Here is a 22,113-nt window from a genome sequence, read left to right as displayed (position 1 = left end):
GCCTTGGGACCCCCACCCACCAGCAACAGGTATAAGTGCATATGCTCTCTGCTGTAGGAAAAAGTTGCACTTCTGCATGGGGAGCGATCATATACCTGTCAACTCCCGTCCCACTAGACCACAAGGGTAGCCTCCCCAGCTGGGTTGGTGATCAGCAATATAATAAATTCACTTATTGCACAGTTGGACATACTTTCTGGCTCAAACCCTCAGACATTCATCAAACCTTAAAAACGACAAGCATTTCCCCACATGCAAACATAAAGAGCCAAACATACACTCGTCCACTCTTAATACACACATCACAGGTTCTCTCCTACATATGCACAACCCCCAGGTCACCCTCCCACCTTTGCAAACACATCTTTTGTAAAATGTTAGCAGAGAACGTAAAGGCTGTGACACACGTCGCATCGCTTCTGAAGTTCAAATATTTCATCTCTGAGCGCTCAGCTATGCTACCTGATGCAGCAGAGTGCTCAAAGATGAAAAGGCAGGACACACTGAGCGCACACAGCCACATGTACACGCTGCGCGCCACTCCGCTTTCAGTGTGTCACAGCCTTTAAAGATTCAAATGATACAAATTTTGCCTAATTTCTTTTATTTTGTAGAACCATAAATCAATATTCATTTAACAAATAAATAATCTACCAATCAATCTTTATATCTATCTACAAATATTTGTCAATAATATATTACATAGCATTCCTTTTGAAATACTGTGATCATTAAAATGCATATTTCCCTTATGTTTTTAAAATTATGGTTTGCATTTCTGGGTATGAAATGTGTATGTGCATCTCTCCAAGCAATAACATTTACTTTTCTTTTCTCATCTCTGCTTGTTTTGTTCTCAAGTCCCACTTGGGTGGTGTTATCAATTCTCTCTCAGTTTGTTGATTTTAAGTTGAATCCCATGAGCTTTTTCATTTTGACAGTGTGGAACAGAATATTTTTTAGCCTAGTAATCAGATATGAAATGATTTCTTGTCAATAAATGTTTGTCAACAAATATTTTCTTGCCAATAACTGATGAGTACAGTTAAGTTAGCCAATGGTTCATTATTTTTATTCTAAGACAACACATACAATATAAACTTTAAAATTAAATGCTTTAAAATAAACTAACATTAAAGGGACATACATTTTCTATTAACCCCTTAACAGCTGGACTTATATGTCTACATCGGAACAAATTTCTGATGTAAGAAAATAAGTTAAACATTTAAACAACGTGATCGTTTATGTGATCGCATGATTTCAATGATGGGATCGTGTCTGGGGGGAGTGCCTATGACACTAGACACGCCCTCCAGCCCGAGATCCCATTCGGGAAGCACCTTTTGCTTTAGTACAGCCAAAAGGCAAGGATGTTCTATGCCGTCCTAAGGCAATTAAAGCCCAGTGCAGTTAGGACGGCATAGAATGTCCTAAGGGCATTAAGGGGTAAAAGAGAAAGATCCTGATGACAAATACCCTTTTTTTATTGTTGGAGGCTATTCATTGTATTAATGATGATAATAGTTCCATTGCTTTGACACAGGATTTTGGAGCATTTGCACTAAGGGATGCTTTGGCAAAAAGGACTAACAGGTTTTTTTTAAAACAAATCTGGTAAAGGAAAAAGTCCTACCTTTAGATAACAAGTCTGTCTGTGGCCGAATATCCATTTATAAATCTGCTTTTTCTGGTCTGGCTTCTGGTGTCTTCTTCAACGTCAGTTTTTGTGTAGATACTGTGGAATAACAGACTAAGGCCTAGATTTGGAGTTTGGCGGTAGCCGTGAAAACCAGCGTTAGAGGCTCCTAACGCTGGTTTTAGGCTACCGCCGGTATTTGGAGTCAGTCAAAAAAGGGTCTAACGCTCACTTTTCAGCCGCGACTTTTCCATACCGCAGATCCCCTTACGTCAATTGCGTATCCTATCTTTTCAATGGGATCTTCCTAACTCCGGTATTTAGAGTCGTGGCTGAAGTGAGCGTTAGAATTCTAACGACAAAACTCCAGCCGCAGAAAAAAGTCAGTAGTTAAGAGCTTTCTGGGCTAACGCCGGTTTATAAAGCTCTTAACTACTGTGCTCTAAAGTACACTAACACCCATAAACTACCTATGTACCCCTAAACCGAGGTCCCCCCACATCGCCGCCACTCGATTAAATTTGTTTAACCCCTAATCTGCCGACCGCCACCTACGTTATCCTTATGTACCCCTAATCTGCTGCCCCTAACACCGCCGACCCCTATATTATATTTATTAACCCCTAATCTGCCCCCCACAACGTCGCCGCCAGCTACCTACACTTATTAACCCCTAATCTGCCGTCCGCATGCCGCCGCCAGCTACATTATAGCTATGTACCCCTAATTTGCTGCCCTAACATCGCTGACGCCTATATTATATTTATTAACCCCTAATCTGCCCCCCTCAATGTCGCCTCCACCTGCCTACACTTATTAACCCCTAATTTGCTGACCGCAAAGAGCCGCCACCTACATTATAGCTATGTACCCCTAATCTGCTGCCCCTAACACCGCCGACCCCTATATTATATTTATTAACCCCTAATCTGCCCTCCCTAACATCGCCGACACCTAACTTCAATTATTAACCCCTAATCTGCCGACCAAATCTCGCCGCTATTCTAATAAATGTATTAACCCCTAAAGCTAAGTCTAACCCTAACACTAACAACCCCCTAAGTTAAATATAATTTAAATCTAACGAAATTAATTAACTCTTATTAAATAAACTATTCCTATTTAAAACTAAATACTTACCTGTAAAATAAACCCTAATATAGCTACAATATAAATCATAATTATATTATAGCTATTTTAGGATTTATATTTATTTTACAGGTAACTTTGTATTTATTTTAACCAGGTACAATAGCTATTAAATAGTTAAGAACTATTTAATAGCTAAAATAGTTAAAATAATTACAAAATTACCTGTAAAATAAATCCTAACCTAAGTTACAATTAAACCTAACACTACACGATCAATAAATAAATTAAATAAAATACCTACAATTACCTACAATTAAACCTAACACTACACTATCAATAAATTAATTAAATACAATACCTACAAATAACTACAATGAAATAAACTAACTAAAGTACAAAAAATAAAAAAGAACTAAGTTACAAAAAATAAAAAAATATTTACAAACATAAGAAAAATATTACAACAATTTTAAACTAATTACACCTACTCTAAGCCCCCTAATAAAATAACAAAGCCCCCCAAAATAAAAAATGCCCTACCCTATTCTAAATTACAAAAGTTCAAAGCTCTTTTACCTTACCAGCCCTGAACAGGGCCCTTTGCGGGGCATGCCCCAAAGAATTCAGCTCTTTTGTCTGTAAAAAGAAACATACAATACCCCCCCCAACATTACAACCCACCACCCACATACCCCTAATCTAACCCAAACCCCCCTTAAATAAACTTAACACTAAGCCCCTGAAGATCTTCCTACCTTGTCTTCACCTCACCGGGTATCACACCGATCCATCCTGGCTCCGATATCTTCATCTAAGCCCAAGCGGGGGATAGACATCCATCATCCGACGGCTGAAGAAGTCCAGAAGAGGCTCCCAAGTCTTCATCCTATCCGGGAAGAAGAGTAGATCCGGACCGGCAACCATCTTCTTCCAAGCGGCATCTTCTATCTTCATCCGATGAGGACCGGCTCCATCTTGAAGACCTCCACCGCGGACACATCTTCTTTCGACGACAACTTCCCGATGAATGACGTTTCCTTTAAGGGACGTCATCCAAGATGGCGTCCCTCGAATTCCGATTGGCTGATAGGATTCTATCAGCCAATCGGAATTAAGGTAGGAATATTCTGATTGGCTGATGGAATCAGCCAATCAGAATCAAGTTCAATCCGATTGGCTGATTAGATCAGCCAATTGGATTGAACTTGATTCTGATTGGCTGATTCCATCAGCCAATCAGAATATTCCTACCTTAATTCCGATTGGCTGATAGAATCCTATTAGCCAATCGGAATTCGAGGGACGCCATCTTGGATGACGTCATTTAAAGGAACCGTCATTCGTCGTCTAGTCGTTGGTTGAAGAGGATGTTAAGCGTCGGCTTGGAAGAAGATGGTTCCGCTCCGCTCCAGAAGAAAGAAGATTGAAGATGCGGCTTGATAGAAGACTTCATCCAGATGATGGACTTCCGACTTCAGCCCGAGGATGGATTCTTCAGTCGCCGCTTGGATCCAGACTTCAGCCCGAGGATGGACGTCACTCTTCAGCCCCCCGCTTGGGCTTGGATCAACACTTCCGAGGTTTGGATCAAGACTTCCGAGGACGGATCGGTGAACCTGGCAGGGTGAAGATAAGGTAGGAAGATCTTCAGGGGCTTAGTGTTAGGTTTATTTAAGGGGGGTTTGGGTTAGATTAGGGGTATGTGGGTGGTGGGTTGTAATGTTGGGGGGGTATTGTATGTTTTTTTTTACAGGCAAAAGAGCTGAATTCTTTGGGGCATGCCCCGCAAAGGGCCCTGTTCAGGGCTGGTAAGGTAAAAGAGCTTTGAACTTTTGTAATTTAGAATAGGGTAGGGCATTTTTTTTATTTTGGGGGGCTTTGTTATTTTATTAGGGGGCTTAGAGTAGGTGTAATTAGTTTAAAATTGTTGTAATATTTTTCTGATGTTTGTAAATATTTTTTTATTTTTTGTAACTTAGTTCTTTTTTATTTTTTGTACTTTAGTTAGTTTATTTCATTGTATTTATTTGTAGATATTGTATTTAACCCCTTAATGACCAGACCATTTTTCAATTTTCTTACCCTTAATGACAAAGGCTATTTTTACATTTCTGCTGTGTTTGTGTTTAGCTGTAATTTTCCTCTTACACATTTACTGTACCCACACATATTATATACCGTTTTTCTCGCCATTAAATGGACTTTCTAAAGATACCATTATTTTCATCATATCTTATAATTTCCTATAAAAAAAATATAAAATATGAGGAAAAAATTGAAAAAAAACACACTTTTTCTAACTTTGACCCCCAAAATCTGTTACACATCTACAATCACCAAAAAACACCTATGCTAAATAGTTTCTAAATTTTGTCCTGAGTTTAGAAATACCCAATGTTTACATGTTCTTTGCTTTTTTTGCAATTTATAGGGCCATAAATACAAGTAGCACTTTGCTATTTCCAAACCCCTTTTTTTCAAAATTAGCGCTAGTTACATTGGAACCCTGATATCTGTCAGGAAAACCTGAATATCCCTTGACATGTATATATTTTTTTTTAGAAGACAACCCAAAGTATTGATCTAGGCCCATTTTGGTATATTTCATGCCACCATTTCACCGCCAAATGTCATCAAATAAAAAAAAAAGTTCACTTTTTCACAAATTTTGTCACAAACTTTAGGTTTCCCACTGAAATTATTTACAAACAGCTTCTGCAATTAAGGCACAAATGGTTGTAAATGCTTCTTTGGGATCCCCTTTGTTCAGAAATAGCAGACTTATATTGCTTTGGGGTTGCTTTTTGGTAATTAGAAGGCCGCTAAATGCTGCTGCGCACCACACGTAAATTATGCCCAGCAGTGAAGGGGTTAATTAGGTAGGTTGTAGGGAGCTTGCATGGTTAATTTTAGCTTTAGGGTAGTGTAGTAGACAACCCCAAGTATTGATCTAGGCCCATTTTGATATATTTTATGCCACTATTTCACCGCCAAATGCGAGCAAACAATTAAAAAAAAATTCATTTTTCACAATTTTAGGTTTCTCACTGAAAGTATTTACAAACAGCTTGTGTTATTATGGCACAAATTGTTGTAAAAGCTTCTTTGGGATCCCCTTTGTTCAGAAATAGCAGACATATATGGCTTTGGCATTGCTTTTTGGTAATTAGAAGGCCGCTAAATGCTGCTGCGCACCACACGTAAATTATGCCCAGCAGTGAAGGGGTTAATTAGGTAGGTTGTAGGGAGCTTGCAGGGTTAATTTTAGCTTTAGGGTAGAGATCAGCCTCCCACCTGACACATCCCACCCCCTGATCCCTCCCAAACAGCTCTCTTCCCTCCCCCACCCCACAATTGTCCCCGCCATCTTAAGTACTGGCAGAAAGTCTGCCAGTACTAAATAAAAGGAGTTTTTCTTTTTTTTTAATAAAAAAAAATAAAATGTTTTAGCTGTGATGGACCCCTGCCTTAGCCCCAACCTCCATGATCCCCCCCCCCCCCAGCTCTCTAACACTCTCCCCTACCTATTTGCCGCCATCTTGGGTACTGGCAGCTGTCTGCCAGTACCCAATTTGCCCCCAAAAACAAAAGTATCTTTTTCTCTTTTTGCAATTATTAATATTTTCTGTAGTGTAGCAGCCCCCCACAATACCCCAACCCCCTCCCCCTCCCAGATCCTTATATATTTATATTTTTAAAATCTTTTTCCCCCCTCTTCCCTCCTCATTGGTGTCAGTGGCCAGCTAATCGCACGCGCGCACGCGCGCCCCCGCACGCTCCCAGCACCCGGCGTGCACATTGCACTTACAGGAACCGGATGCCGGGTAGCGATGGGCCACCCACCCGCCTCCCTGTTATGCTCCCACCCACCAACGAACCGGCACCATCGCTACCGGTGCAGAGAGGGCCACAGAGTGGCTCTCTCTGCATCGGAGTCTTCTAAAAAGGTATTGCAGGATGCCTCCATATGGAGGCATCACTGCAATACCCTGAGAGCTGCTGGAAGCGATTGCGATCGCTTCCAGCACTCTCTTAGACAACTGACGTACCAGGTACGTCTATTGTCATTAACTGGTTGTTAATGCATGACGTACCTGGTACGTCAGTTGTCATTAAGGGGTTAAATAATTTATTGATAGTGTAGTGTTAGGTTTAATTGTAGGTAATTGTTGGTATTTTATTTAATTAATTTATTGATAGTGTAGTGTTAGGTTTAATTGTAACTTAGGTTAGGATTTATTTTACAGGTAATTTTGTAATTATTTTAACTATTTTAGCTATTAAATAGTTCTTAACTATTTAATAGCTATTGTACCTGGTTAAAATAAATACAAAGTTACCTGTAAAATAAATATAAATCCTAAAATAGCTATAATTATAATTTATATTGTAGCTATATTAGGATTTATTTTACAGGTAAGAATTTAGCTTTAAATAGGAATAATTTCTTTAATAAGTGTTAATTAATTTCGTTAGATTTAAATTATATTTAACTTAGGGGGGTGTTAGTGTTAGGGTTACACTTAGCTTTAGGGGTTAATACATTTATTAGAATAGCGGTGAGCTCCAGTTGGCAGATTAGGGGTTAATGTTTGAAGTTAGGTGTCGGCGATGTTAGGGAGGGCAGATTAGGGGTTAATACTATTTATTATAGGGTTAGTGAGGCGGATTAGGGGTTAATAACTTTATTATAATAGCGGTGCGGTCCGGTCGGCAGATTAGGGGTTAATAAGTGGAGGCAGGTGGAGGCGACGTTGTGGGCGGCAGATTAGGGGTTAATAAATATAATATAGGGGTCGGCGGTGTTAGGGACAGCAGATTAGGGGTACATAGGGATAATGTAAGTAGCAGCGGTTTACGGAGCGGCAGATTAGGGGTTAATAATAATATGCAGGGGTCAGCGATAGCGGGGGCGGCAGAATAGGGGTTAATAAGTGTAAGGTTAGGGGTGTTTAGACTCGGGGTACATGTTAGAGTGTTAGGTGCAGACGTAGGAAGTGTTTCCCCATAGGAAACAATGGGGCTGCGTTAGGAGCTGAACGTGGCTTTTTTGCAGGTGTTAGGTTTTTTTTCAGCTCAAACAGCCCCATTGTTTCCTATGGGGGAATCGTGCACGAGCACGTTTTTGAGGCTGGCCGCGTCCGTAAGCAACTCTGGTATCGAGAGTTGAAGTTGCGTTAAATATGCTATACGCTCCTTTTTTGGAGCCTAACGCAGCCATTCTGTGGACTCTCAATACCAGAGTTATTTTAAAGGTGCGGCCAGAAAAAAGCCAGCGTTAGATACGCGGGTCGTTACCGACAAAACTCTAAATCTAGCCGTAAGGTTTTTTTTATACTAGACATGTGCTGCACTGAAAAATTTGATTTCAGATAAATCATTCAGAATGAAAACTCTTAAAAATTTGTTTTTTAGAATATTTGTGTGCTGCGCTATTTGTATTTGTTTTATTTAAATAAAATGAATAACCAATTTTAGTTAACATTTACATTTCTTTTTGTTATTCATGTGGATGTTTGTTTCGTTAACATGAAATGAATGCCCATATATTTATCACGAATGGGTATTCATGACAAACCAAACCAAATCTCTATTTTATACTGTATACGTTTAATTTCTTGCAGCCTGAATTCTTGTGGATTATCCTGCCTGAATACCAGACTGAGTTTTTTGCATACTGCTATAAATATAGCATCTTACTTGCTGTATATTTGTGTATTTTGCCATTTTGCTTGCTTAACAGTGCTCTTAGCTATTTACTGCAGCCTTGCAGTGCCTCTTGTTCCAAATACTTTGTTTACCATTTTCTATACTGGGCATATATAACTAAACTTAAACAGTCTTGCAGTATCTATTTATCCATCCAACCTATCATTGCCCTATCATTACTTTAACCAGTGAGTCCAATAACAAGACTATACAAACCCATGGTTGAATTTTAATATATTTTACAGAGCAGGCCCATCTAGAGTTTTAAACATGAATGAATATGAGTTATAACTATAGAGCATGGAAGAGGAATTTGAATTCTGAATGTTAGTTTGACAGAAGATAAGGATATGCCAAATAGGTGTAAGAAGATGGCAAATAGAAATTATTAATATGTATAAGGATTTTTGCTAAATAAAAATGTAAGAAATCCTCGATGGATAGAGAAGAGTAAGAGAAAATAAATGGAAATTCTAGATATTTTTCATGGATTAAGAAATTGCAGGTTGAATGTACAAGCTAATTGGAAGAACTCATTTATGGAGGCAATTTTTGAATTATGTAACAGACATTTTTGGTAAATAATTGTCAATAAATCATTAGTGGAAAGGGAAGCTTAAAAACAGAAGAAATAGAAGTCTACTATATTTTATGAATTAATATATTTTGGTTTGGATGTAAAAAGTAATTGGATGAAGCAAAAAAAAAAAAAAAAGTTCAACATTAAATAAAATTTTAGACAGTGTTATGCTTAACCTCACTTAAGTTTCCCATAAAGCAAAAGTAAAACTATAAAAGTTTATTTCTTTATTGCAACATTAATATTTTTAATAGTGCACTTTTTAGTAAAGACCACAGCTTCTGCTTCTGAAGTGTTCAGAATTTCGGCTCTTGCCTTAAAGGGACAGTCTACTTGATTTTTTTTTATTGTTTAAAAGGATAGATAATGCCTTTACTACCCATTTTCTAGCTTTACACAACCAACATTTTTATATTAATATACTTTATAACCTCTAAGTTTGCTTTTTTGAATCCCCTGAAAGCCGCAAATATCTCATTGGTTTTTATTAGCTTTTAAAATCTTGCACAAGAGCCAGACAGTGCTAGTTCATGTGTTCCATGTAGATAACATTGTTCTCACTCCCGTGGAGAATGATAATGGTTATACAAGAACCAGCACTGATTGGCATAAATGCAAGATTGTAAAAAGCACTATGATAAGGGGATAAAGGAGCTGTCAGGAGGGACTTGGATACATGTAATCAGAGAGGTAATAAGTATATTAAAGGGACACTGAACCCACATTTTTTCTTTCTTGATTCAGATAGAGCATGTCATTTTAAGCAACTTTCTAATTTACTCCTATTATCAGTTTTTCTTTGTTCTCTTGCTATCTTTATTTGAAAAAGAAGGCATCTAAGCTTTTTTCTTGGTTCAGAACTCTGGACAGCACTTTTTATTGGTGGATGGAATGTATCCACCAATCAACAAGGACAACCCAGGTTGTTCACCAAAAATGGTCCGGCATCTAAACTTACATTCTTTCATTTCAAATAAAGATGCCAAGAGAATAAAGAAAATTTGATAATAGGAGTAAATTAGAAAGTTGCTTAAAATGTCGTGCTCTATCTGAATCACAAAAGAAAAAATTTGGGTTCAGTATCCCTTTAATATAACAGCATTTGTTATGTAAAACTAGACAATAGGTAATAAAGGGATTATCTATCTTTTTTAAACGATAACAATTTTCAAATAGACTGTCCCTTTAATCATAGATTGTAAATGACTTGTACTTGAAAAATTAAATAAAAATGTAATAACACTTTTTCAGCTCCATTTTAATATTTGCAATATAAACTCATGCTAAAAGTGTGTTCCTATTGTATCCATTATATCTGCTGAGCTTGAACGTTGTTTTAAGCTAACTGGGATGAAAGTGTATGTTTGTGAAATCAATATTAGTTGCAAATACCCAGATTTCCTTGCTCCAGTAGAAAAAATTGAGGATTCCCATATAAGCACAACTAATTTGTTTGGATATAAAGTTTTGCTTCTTCATTAATTATTTAATATCTGTAAGTAAATACAATGTGCATGTGTCATCTAATGTGATGCTTGAGACATAATCTTTGTATTTTTAAGTTATAGGTCATTGGAGTTTATCACCGTTAATACATTTTTTGGAACAAAGCTGCTTTGTCCATTTGAGTGACTTATCTGTTCATTTATTGAGAAGAGCATTCATTTTTACCCATAGGGAGATCATTTATCATGTCCTGCAGGGCTATGTGAAGGCTTTTGCTATTTTTCACTAAAGTCTATGAATAAGACAGTTTAAGTTACCTTTTTTCATTTATTTTATGGTGGGAATATTGGGAGATTAATCTTTCTATAACTACTGCCTTGTGTCATAGCCATATGGTTTGTAATAGAATAGTTTCTTAACCAATTTATCAAAATTGTCTGTATTGGTGGCTCTGGTATGTTTAAATTTTTTTAATATAGTTGTATGTGAAAAATGTAATACCACATTAATAATTAAATTGATAGTATTTAAAAAGCAAATATTGTTTTTTAATTAAATGAAAAATCAGCTGTGCAAAGTGGTGTTCAATTATTTACATTGTTCTAAAATATATTTATTGTTAAATTAAGTTTCTTCACCCATCAGAGTTTTACTGTGTTTTAAAATGTATATAACTATGTATTATTAAATTAAACAAATATAATGTGCAGTGTGCTCTTATAGTTAAAGGGACAGTCAACACCAGAATTTATGTTTTTTTTTAAAAATAGATAATCCCTTAATTACCAATTCCCCAGTTTTGCATAACCAACACAGTTATAATTATACACATTTTACCTCTGTAATTGCCTTGTATTTAAGCCTCAGCAGACTGCCCCCTTATTTCAGTTCTTTTGATAGACTTGCATTTTAGCCAATCAGAGCGGACTCCATGGTAAATTCACGTGCATAAGCTCAATGTTATCTGTATGAAACACGTGAACTAATGCCCTCTAGTGGTGAAAAACTGTCAAAATGCATTTAGATTAGAGGCGGCCTTCAAGGTCTAAGAAATTAGCATATGAAACTCCTAGGTTTAGCTTTCAACTAAGAATACCTAGAGAACAAAGCAAAATCGGTGATAAAAGTAAATTGGAAAGTTGTTTAAAATTACATGCCCTATTTGAATCATGAAAGGTTTTTTTGGACTTGACTGTACCTTTAAACACATTTTCAGTAAAATACTGTTTGCAAACAATAAAAATAGCTTAATGCATTATATTTGCAATGCATATTGTAAGATACAATTATGTTCTTTGTTTTTAAATAAATCATTATTAAACAGGTACAGATTTTGCTTAGATTTTGTATTCAATTAGCTATTTTTAGCATATTTGAAGTAATTTGGCTCAGCTGATTTCTAGTCCAAACCAGAAAAAAATTACACGTTTTAGAAAGAAACTAGTTTAGCGCTTTATCTATGAGATTTCAGGTCTGCAGAATTCATTATGTGGTTCAAGAAAAATACATTTTATCTCTTTGATGATGAAGAAACAAGTGCAGTGCAATATACTACAAAACAAAAATGCAAGATTTATCCACTTAGATTTTACATAATGATATCTGTTTAGAACATGGCTTTGAATGAACTCTGGACTGCTGTGAACATGCATTCTTAATTTATAGGCCCTGAGTATAATATAGTTATTACATGTGTTTCCATAATTTCAAATGTTTTAGTTTCATATAATAAGACTAAATTATAACTTGGTGTACAGTATTTTGTCTTCCTACTCTACAGTTGAGGTTCAGCTTATCGCAACCAGAGTTGTTGCAAAAGTCATAAACCTAATTTATTTTAACCTTGTAGGTCTAGACTCCCAATATCTCTTATATCAGTGTAATTTAAACATATTGACTGGAAAGTCACGTGTGTGTGTGTTTGTGAGTGAGACTATGTGTGTGTGTTTGTGAGTGTGTGTATTTTCTAAATAAAGACTCATTCTTGATAGTTGTTATAATGGTTCCAATCTTAATATTTACAACTATATGAAGGTTTCAATTTTAGAATAATACATTTTCAGATTGGTTTTAATGTTATATTAGAACATTACTGATTTGGTTATATATCATTAGAAATATATAGATAGATAATTATGAAAATATTGGGAGGTGAACTATCAATCATAGTTGGACAACTTTTCTGCTGTACTTTATTGGAAAAATAAAAATATTATTTTTAATATTATTATTAATTACTTTAACAATAACAATTTTAATATTTATATTTAACTAAAACATATATGCTCCCCCTTCTTTTCTCACACTTAGTCTCATGCTCCTAAGCACCACATGTTTTACAGTGGATTGCCATGGTGGTCTCACCGTGGAATTGAACTAGGGTCTCCAGCTTGCTGTATTCCACTTGGGATTTTGTGCTGCATCTTCTTATTTTGGTTACCTTGTATTTTCTTTTTCTTGTTCTGTAGCTCCACCTATCTGCAGCTACAAGTCATTATCACTCTCCTGCAGCCTGTTTAAAGCCAGCCCTTTCCTGCAGGCCGTGGTAGTTTATAGAGCCTTTTACTCTGGGTGTGCTGATACTGCTTGCTTTTTGTTATATTCTGCACTAGCTTAATTTTGCAACATTCTTTATGCTTTGCCATTATTTTTGCCTCAACTCAGAATTTTGACCTTTATGCCTATTTGCTGACCTTGCTTACTGCCTCCTGATTTTGTAACACTTTTGCCTGATTTGGTCTGAACTCCTGCATGCTTTTTTACTACATTTACTGCCTGCTGCTTTTGTACTTAAAGGGATATTAAAAACTTTTGTATGGTAATATAAATGATAAATTGTATATGGAAAAATAACTCTGTCATATACTTTCATTAGTTATTTTGTCCCCTTTTCATGTAATTCTATTTTGAAATTGTGAGCTTTTCAGTTCCTGTTAGAAATGGAAATGCAGAACACTGTTATATTCCACACAGCCATTGGCTGCACACTCCTGTGACCTATTTATAACTGTCCCTAATTGGTCACAGCAGAGAAGGTAACCCAAGTTACAACATGGCAGCTCCCATTGTTTTAAAGAAACTAAAAGGTTACACTTATTTTGTCAATATGTTAGCAACTAATAAAACTTTAGAAAATACCTTTGCATGTTATTCTTAGACTAATCTTTTCTATAAATGCATCATTCTACCTAGCATTTATTTAGTGTTTAATGTCCCTTTAATACCCTGATCTGGAACCTGACCTTGGCTATGTAAAACTACTCCTTTAGCATTTTCCTTGAGGCTGGCTGAATCTGCAGTAAACCTTTGCTGGATATCCTCTGCCATTTCTATTCTAGTTCTCTAAGTATTTCTGTAACCTGTGAAAGTCTTCACATGATGCCGACTAGGTGACATACTTAGCCCCTTGTGCAGATCTATTCTGCTTCAATGTTATATTCATTGAGCTTCTTAAGTGCTTGAGAGCAAAGGATCTAATTTTCTTTACATATATTTGCAGATGAACAATGGGATTAATGCTTTTTTCTCAACTCAGTATATTTATTGTGTAAAATGTTGCTGTGAAGAAGATACATGATATCTCTGCAGATACAAATTCACTGTTTTGACAAAACAAATAATCTGTGTTAATGTCTTCTATATAGAAAAACTGCCAAAAATAATCTTACAGATACCTCCAGGAAAGCTTTAATGTATCTTAAGAAGAAAACTGATTTTATATGGATGTTTCATCAAAAAGCATTTTATTTAAAAATACAAAACATTTTAAATGGAAAAAAAAATCTATTTAAATAAAGAGAAATCCATTTTTTTAATTCTTTTTTATTTATTTTTTATTTCCAGTGGGATTTAAACCTAAGGTACTGGCAATGAACTTCCATTTAAAACTTCATAAAGATACTGCTTCTTAAATTGTAGCTGCAGGCTTCCGTGAATGGGTCTTTATCGCAAGGCATTCTGTAGCTGTATAAATGGAACCCATAGGGGCTGATTTATGTAAGTGCGAGTGGACATGATACAATGTGGCGTATCATGTCTGCCGCACATCGATAAATGCAGACAGCTTGCACTGTCTGCATTTATGATTGCACAAGCAGTTCTTGAGAACTGCTTGTGCAATGCCGCCCCCTGCAGATTTACGGCCATTGCTAGCAGGGGGTGTCAATCAGCCTGTTTGTAAAGGATTTGGCGGATTGAAGACCGCAGCCTCAGAGGCAGCGGACAAGTTATGGAGCAGCGGTCTTTAGACCGCTGCTTCATAACTGCTGTTTCCAGCAAGCCTGAAGGCTCCTGGGTGAACAAGGGCCATTCGGCCCTTGTTAAATCTACCCCATAGAGTCAAAAGTATATATTTTGATTCTATTAAATGTTATAATCATTATAATGATGATAATAATGAGAGTAACACCACCTTTAAAAATTAGAGGGAAATAAGATTATATTTTCCCAAAAGTCTTTAGATGTTTAAAAGGACAGTCTACCCAAGAATTGTTATTGTTTTAAAAGATAGATAATCCCTTTATGTACCATGCCCCAGTTTTGCACAACCAACACAGTTATACTAATATACTTTTTACCTCTGTGATTACCTTGTATTTAAGCATCTTCTGACAGCCCCCTGATCACATGACTTTTTATTTATTATCTATTGACCTGCATTTTACCAATTAGTGCTGTGTTGTACTGACTCTTAAATAACTCCACAGGCGTGAACACAATGTTATCTATATGGCCCGCCTGAACTAGCAATCTCCAGTTCTGAAAAGCAAACAAAAAAGCATGTGATAAGAGGCTGCCTGTAGTTGCTTAGAGACAGAGGTTTAACTGTTATAAAGTATATTAATATAACAAGAAAACAATGCTTGAGTTCATACTATTCCGGCTGCAATTTTCAGGTAGTAAATCTGAGTGACCGGCTGCTTAGAAGTAACAGTAGCTGTTTAGCGTAAATAATAATAATAGCCCGCCGTATCCACCCAAAACACACAGTCACACTTTTGGATGAAATTATAAACAACAAACACCTTTGCTGTAGTTCAATCTAGTCAAACAACGGTTTAACTGAATATTAGGATTGCCTCTTAATAAACAAGCTAAGTGTATGATCATTTTTTTCAGCCTGTAACACGGGTATAAAATCCTGTATATGTTTTGATTCCAAGACAGTGTTTCAAATGAGTCAACAAATCCTCTTACTCACTGTGCCGGCCCCACGCAGCAGGAGTGTGATCAGCTTCAATGGCGACTGCCAGACACCGGTCAGTGTGAAATCCATTAGGGCAATGGAAGTCAATAACCCCTCCACCAAAACTTAATTCACAACTTGAAATGCGAGATAAAGTGACCATTCCAGACATGTTGAAAATATAAAACATCCAATGCTTTATTGTAAAAGTTAAAACATAGCGGGCAACACCACTCCACACACCTCAGCTGCTAACTGACGCGTTTCCTGCCGCTACACGGCACTTTGTCAGGGATACTGTCAGCTGTTACACATTCACCTTAAATAGACCTGTTCGATATACTCATCTAAAAGGAACACACATGAACAAGAGTATAACATATCTCTAAAAAGGAAAATGGCTCTGTACAATTTAAAAGAACATAAGTATAACAGACTGAGTGCCTTCCTGATCTACTAACATTAGGATAACTAAGCGTCCGATAATATTATATCTACAGGCACATAGGGGTCAATTTATTATAGTCTGGTGGACATTATAAGCTGTGGCATATCATGTCTGCCAGACATCGCTGAATACAGACAGCGTACGCTGTCTGTTTTCAGCATTGCACAAGTAGTTCTAGTTAACTGCTTGTGCAATAACGCCCCCTGCAGATTTGCTGCCAATTGGCCGCTAGCAGGGGGTGTCAATCAGCCTGATCATATAGGATTGGGCAGATTGCTGTATGCAGCCTCAGAGGTGGCGTATGAGTTAAGGAGCAGCAGTCTATAGACCACTGCTTCTTAACTCCTGTTTCCGGCGAGCCTGAAGGCTCGCGGGGAAACAGGGTGAATTGGCCCAATTCAGCCAATAATAAATTGACCCCTAAGTCTTAAAGATAGGTTAATATCTAGAGGCTGTAAAGAGATTGAGTCGGTACAGACTTTAGGAGAGGTTAAAAGTATGGATAGGATGTCTTTGCTAAAGGATTAACAGAAAAACACAGAATTAGAAGATTGGAATATCCTTATCTTCTCTACGAGATACTGCAGTCAATACAATGAGGTGTGTAACATAGTTCAAAAATACATACTAATATTAAAGAATGATCCTAAATTGCATGGAGTAGTTAAAGATGGGGTAAGGTGTGTATCACGAAAAGCCGAAACCATTAAGAATACTTTAAAATGGGATTTTTCAACTAGATCTTTGCCTGAAGGTTCAGCATGGCTAAGGAAGAGGAGTGGTAATTTTAGGTGTGGGGGATCACCATGCAAATCATGTAGCTATATAAAGAAGGGAGATAAGTTTATCTCCAACATTACTAATAAGGAATTTGCTGTAATCCAACACCTAAACTGCAACTCTAGATATATGCCTCACTGGAGGCAGAAATACCAAGAACTCCAGTGGCTAGACATTTTGCCACTCATAGAGGAGATTTTGAATATGATAAAGAACATTTAGATTATATTTGCTCACTGTTTGAATTTCACTGTATTGATCAAGTACCAAAGTTGAACACTGGGGGGATAGATTGCATGCTCTAGACAAGAAAGAGGTATATTGGATCTATACCCTTAAGACAGGTAGTCCTTTGGGTATTAATGAAATATTGGATGTGAAACTATTTACAGGTAACTGAGTTTTCTTATTGGCAGTACATCTAGAGGAGGTTTAAAGTAGTGGTACATTAATAATTGTAGAACAAGGAGGCACCCTGTTATAAACCACATACATACTGGGGCCTAGATTTACTTTGGAACTGATGAGTAATATGAATAAAATATATGAAGAAATATAGAAGAGTACAGTATAACATAGGGGGTTGATTTAGCTACACTACAAGTGCCAGAGATGATTTAACTGTATGTTGCAATATGTTATGTTTTGTTTATTGTCTTTGTATGGTGGTTTTGTATTCTTGCTATATTCATGTCTCCTAATCTTCTAACTAGCTTGTGACTACAGTGTCCTAGGTATTGGTCTAAGAGAAGGATTGTTTAAGTAATGTGGCTATCGGTGTTACATTGCTCTATTTGTTAAGTAACCATAAAATCAATTAGGTTGTTTTTCTGTTTTCTTTCTTTTTTCATTTTCTCTATTTTGCTTTTCTGCTTTGTATATATATATATTTTTTGTTCATTAATATTAGGTTTTGATAGGTAGCTGTACTAAAGCATGTAGATATAATATTATCGGACGCTTAGTTATCCTAATGTTAGTAGATCAGGAAGGCACTCAGTCTGTTATACTTATGTTCTTTTAAATTGTACAGAGCCATTTTTCCTTTTTAGAGATATGTTATACTCTTGTTCATGTCTGGTTCCTTTAAAATAAGTATATTGAACAGGTCTATTTAAGGTGAATGTGTAACAGCTGACAGTATCCCTGATGAAGTGCTGTGTATTTGATAATAGGAGTAAACTAGAAAGATGATTAAAATGTCATGCTCTATCTGAATCACGAAAGAAAAAATTTGGGTTCAGTGTCCCTTTAAAATTGCATGCTCTTTCTGAATCATGGAAGGAAAAAAAATGGGTTTCATGTCCCTTTAATGATTTGAAGAATGGATTTGTGTTTTAAAATGTACAAAAGAAAATAGTTTCTTAAAGGGACAGTCAAGTCCAAATTTTTTTTTCATGATTTAAATAGGGCATGCAATTTTAAATAAATTCCCAATTTACTTTAATCACCAATTTTGCTTTGTTCTCTTGGTATTCTTAGTTGAAAGCTAAACCTATGAGGTTCATATGCTAATTTCTTAGACCTTGAAGACTGCCTCTAATCTGAATACATTTTGACCACTAGAGGGCAATTGAGCTCATGCAAGTAAAGTGACCTAGGAGTGAGCACTGATTGGCTAAACTGCATGTCTGTCAAAAGAACTGCAATATGGGGGCAGTCAGCAGAAGCTTAGATACAAGATAATTACAGAGGTAAAACATGTATTATTATAACAGTGTTGGTTATGCAAAACTGGGGAATGGGTAATAAAGGGATTATCTTTCTTTTTAAACAACAAAAATTCTGGTGTTGACTGTCCCTTTAAACTTGTATCTCATTTCCTCTCATTGCTGAAACTTGAAAATGAATAAAGATAACTCTATTTATCATCATGACTGCACTGTTATTTGCATCACAATTAGTCTTCCAGGTTGAACATAATTAATGTTATAGTATTGAGATAATTACAATATCTGTGTTTTTTTACATTTATCCTTTAGGATTTTGGAGATGATGGATCCTTATATATTACCAAGGCTACCACAACTCACATGGGAAATTACAGCTGCCATGCTGATGGTTATGATAAGATTTATCAAACTCATATCCTCCAAGTGAATGGTAGGCAAAAATATTTTAATTACAGCATTATACATTTATGCTAGACTACTATTAATTTATTTAATTATAAATGTCAAAAAACATATCTTCTTTAACATCTCCAAAGCTTTCACACAAAGGTTATGGATCTAATGTTTAATTTATAAACTTCTGAAAAATGTTATGTGCATTCTACTTTGTGTCTGTAAAACGTACTTGACAATATCACTGAGGATTTTGCTCTTTTTCTCTAAAAGTTCAAAATCATATATTTAATAGTTATAAAAAAGCACAATGCTCCCCTAATCCATTTTATATAAGTTTGCTTAGCAATGTTTTGTCTTTTTTTCTTTTTAAGCCAATTCAATTAATTTGTTAAAGGGACAATAAGCATTTTGGGGCCAGATTACAAGTTGCATGCTAATGATAGTGCAGGCATAACCAATATTGCTGTACCATGCTACAATTAGCGCACAACTTTGCTACAAGTAAGGTGCGGTAACCAGAGAAGTTTTACCGCTGCCGACTTTGCTCAAGCACAGCCAATACTTTTAATGGATATTGCAACAGCACTGATTTGCACTGGTATTACAAGTTGAAAGTTATAGTTTGCGCTCGAGCAACAGCCAAAATAGTGCTAGAATATTTGGTGCAACTTGAGACCTGAAGTAAAGTGTAAGATTTAAAAAAGTTGCTCAAAACACATCCATAACACAGTAAAATAAAGCATTACACACACACACATATATGTTTGCGTGTGTGTGTGTGTGTATGTATATATATATATATATATATATATATATATATACAGGCAAATGTAGGGATGCACTCACCACATATAAATACACTTTTTTAATAACATCATTTAAATATTAATAAAAATGCTTTAAATGGCCATATATAATTATTTCTCAGTCTCTTTATTAGAATACAACCAGAAAATATAGGATATTTGTATGCAGTATTTGGGGCTGCATTTCTGCCAGTGGTATTAGCGATATTGTCCCAATTGAAGGGATCATGAATGCTGAAAAGTAGAGACAGGTTTTAATTCATCATGCCATTCCTTCTGGAAAGCGCCTGATTGGGAATGGTTTTATTTTTCACCATGATAACGATCCCAAGCACACTGCTAATGCAGTGATATCATATTTGGAGAGAAAAACAGTTGATAAAACACTTACAGTCATGGACTGGCCTCCACAGAGTCTAGACCTAAATATTATAGAAGCAGTATGGAATCACCTGGACAGAGACATAAACAAAAGACAGCCTAAATCTATAGAACTCTGGGAAGTGCTGAAACAAGCCTGGTATAATATACCATAAGATTACTTCAGAAAACTTCAGAACAGTTTCCCCAAAAGAGTTCAAGATGTGCTTAGTGTCAAGGGAGGTCACACTAAATACTGACTTTGGCCTGAAGAAGACATTTTTTTCTGAAAACTTTGTTTTTTATATTTTGTGTACATATCTCCTATATTTTTTGTTTGTATCTTATTAAAAAGACTTGTTTTAGTAAAATAAAGACCTAGTCCTTCAAAAGCAAGGATGGGTCGAGGCTTACCAATTTGCCAACAGATGCATCAGCAAATAATCCAACACTTTGAGAACAACATTCCCCAAAGACAAATGTGTAGGATTTATGGCATTTCACCTTCTAAATTGCACAATATAATTAAAAGATTCAAGGAAGCCAGTCAAATCTTGGTTCGTAAAGGGAAAGGCCGAAAACCACTTCTGAATGCGTGTGATCTCCAATCCCTCAGATGTCACTGTTTAAAAAACTGTCATGAGTTTGTAATGGATATCCTGACATGGGCTCGGGAATACAGTACTTTGGTAAACCTTTGTCAGTCAACACCATTTGCCGCTGCATCCACAGATGCAAGTTAAGGCTTTACTATGCAAAGCAGAAACCATACATCCAGAAGTGCCACCGACTTCTCTGGGTTCGGTCTCTTTTGTGGTCTGATGAGTCAACATTTCAAAAAGTTTTTGGCAAAAACAGCCGTTATGGTCTCCGGGTCAAAGAGGAAAAGTACCACCCAAGTTGTTATCAACGCCAGGTCCAAAAGCCAGCATGTCATGGTATGGGGTTGTGTCAATGCACATGGCATGCATAACTTGCACATCTGTAAGAACACCATTAATGCAGAAAGATATTTATACATTTTGGAGCAACATATGCTGAGATCCAGATGTTGTCTTTTCCAGGGACGTCCCTGCATTTTCCAGCAGGACAACGCCAAACCACATTCTGCTCAGATTACAAGTGAGTTGTGGGTGCTAGCATGGCCTGCCTGCAGTCCTGACCTGTCTCTGATTGTGAATGTGTGGTGCATTATGAAGCGCAAAATAAGGCAATGAAGGCCCTGTACAGTTGTGCAGCTGAAGACATGCATAATGGATGAATGTGGGAAAATTCCGCTTGCTATACTTAACCAACTGGTGTCTTCAGTGCCCGAACGCTTAATAAGTGTTATTAGAAGAAAAGGTGACTGTCCCAACTTTTTTGGAGTGTGTTGCAGTCATCAGAGTTGAAATGAGTGTATATTTTTAAAAATACATTCAATTCACAAAATAAAACATCAAATAAAACATCAAGTAGGGTGAATTTAAGTTTCAAATTACTATTTTTGTTAGTTTTTTTGCACTTTCCATACTGTTTCAACTTTTTTTGGAATTGGGGTTGTAAAAATATATGTATATATATGTATATGTGTGTGTATTTATGTTTGTATTTGTGAATATGTATGTGCACTTTTGAGTCATTCCCAGTCAAACACCTTGAAACATTCAATATCATTTTTATTCCTTTTAATGTGTTTTTAATGGAAATACTTGAAAAAATCTACTTTTTATTTATAAATAAAAAATAATATATATATAATATATATATATATATATATATATATATATATACACACACACATATATATATATATATATATATATATATATACTGTATGTATATGCAATATATATCTATTTATCTATCTTTCCATATACATATATATGATATATATACTGTATATATATATATATATATATATATATATATATATATATATATATATATAAAATAACACATCTGGTCAGCCAATGAAAGAGGCCTATGGGCCCCATTTATCAATCTGCAAAAGCAGCAT

At 36.0% G+C, this 22,113-nt stretch overlaps 1 protein-coding gene across 1 annotated transcript in view; it reads left to right on the top strand.

The window, feature by feature from the left end:
- FSTL5 (follistatin like 5) overlaps positions 1-22,113 on the top strand; it is a 1,363,343-nt gene that overhangs the window by 1,066,172 nt on the left and 275,058 nt on the right. The window contains exon 7 of the mRNA XM_053703797.1: positions 18,862-18,982. Within this exon, the coding sequence (XP_053559772.1) occupies positions 18,862-18,982 (121 nt within the window). The remainder of the gene's footprint in view (positions 1-18,861; positions 18,983-22,113) is intronic.

This window comes from Bombina bombina, chromosome 2 (assembly GCF_027579735.1).
Source record: "Bombina bombina isolate aBomBom1 chromosome 2, aBomBom1.pri, whole genome shotgun sequence".
In the NCBI taxonomy this organism is placed as follows: domain Eukaryota; kingdom Metazoa; phylum Chordata; class Amphibia; order Anura; family Bombinatoridae; genus Bombina; species Bombina bombina.
This window is presented reverse-complemented; position numbering and strand designations above follow the sequence as displayed.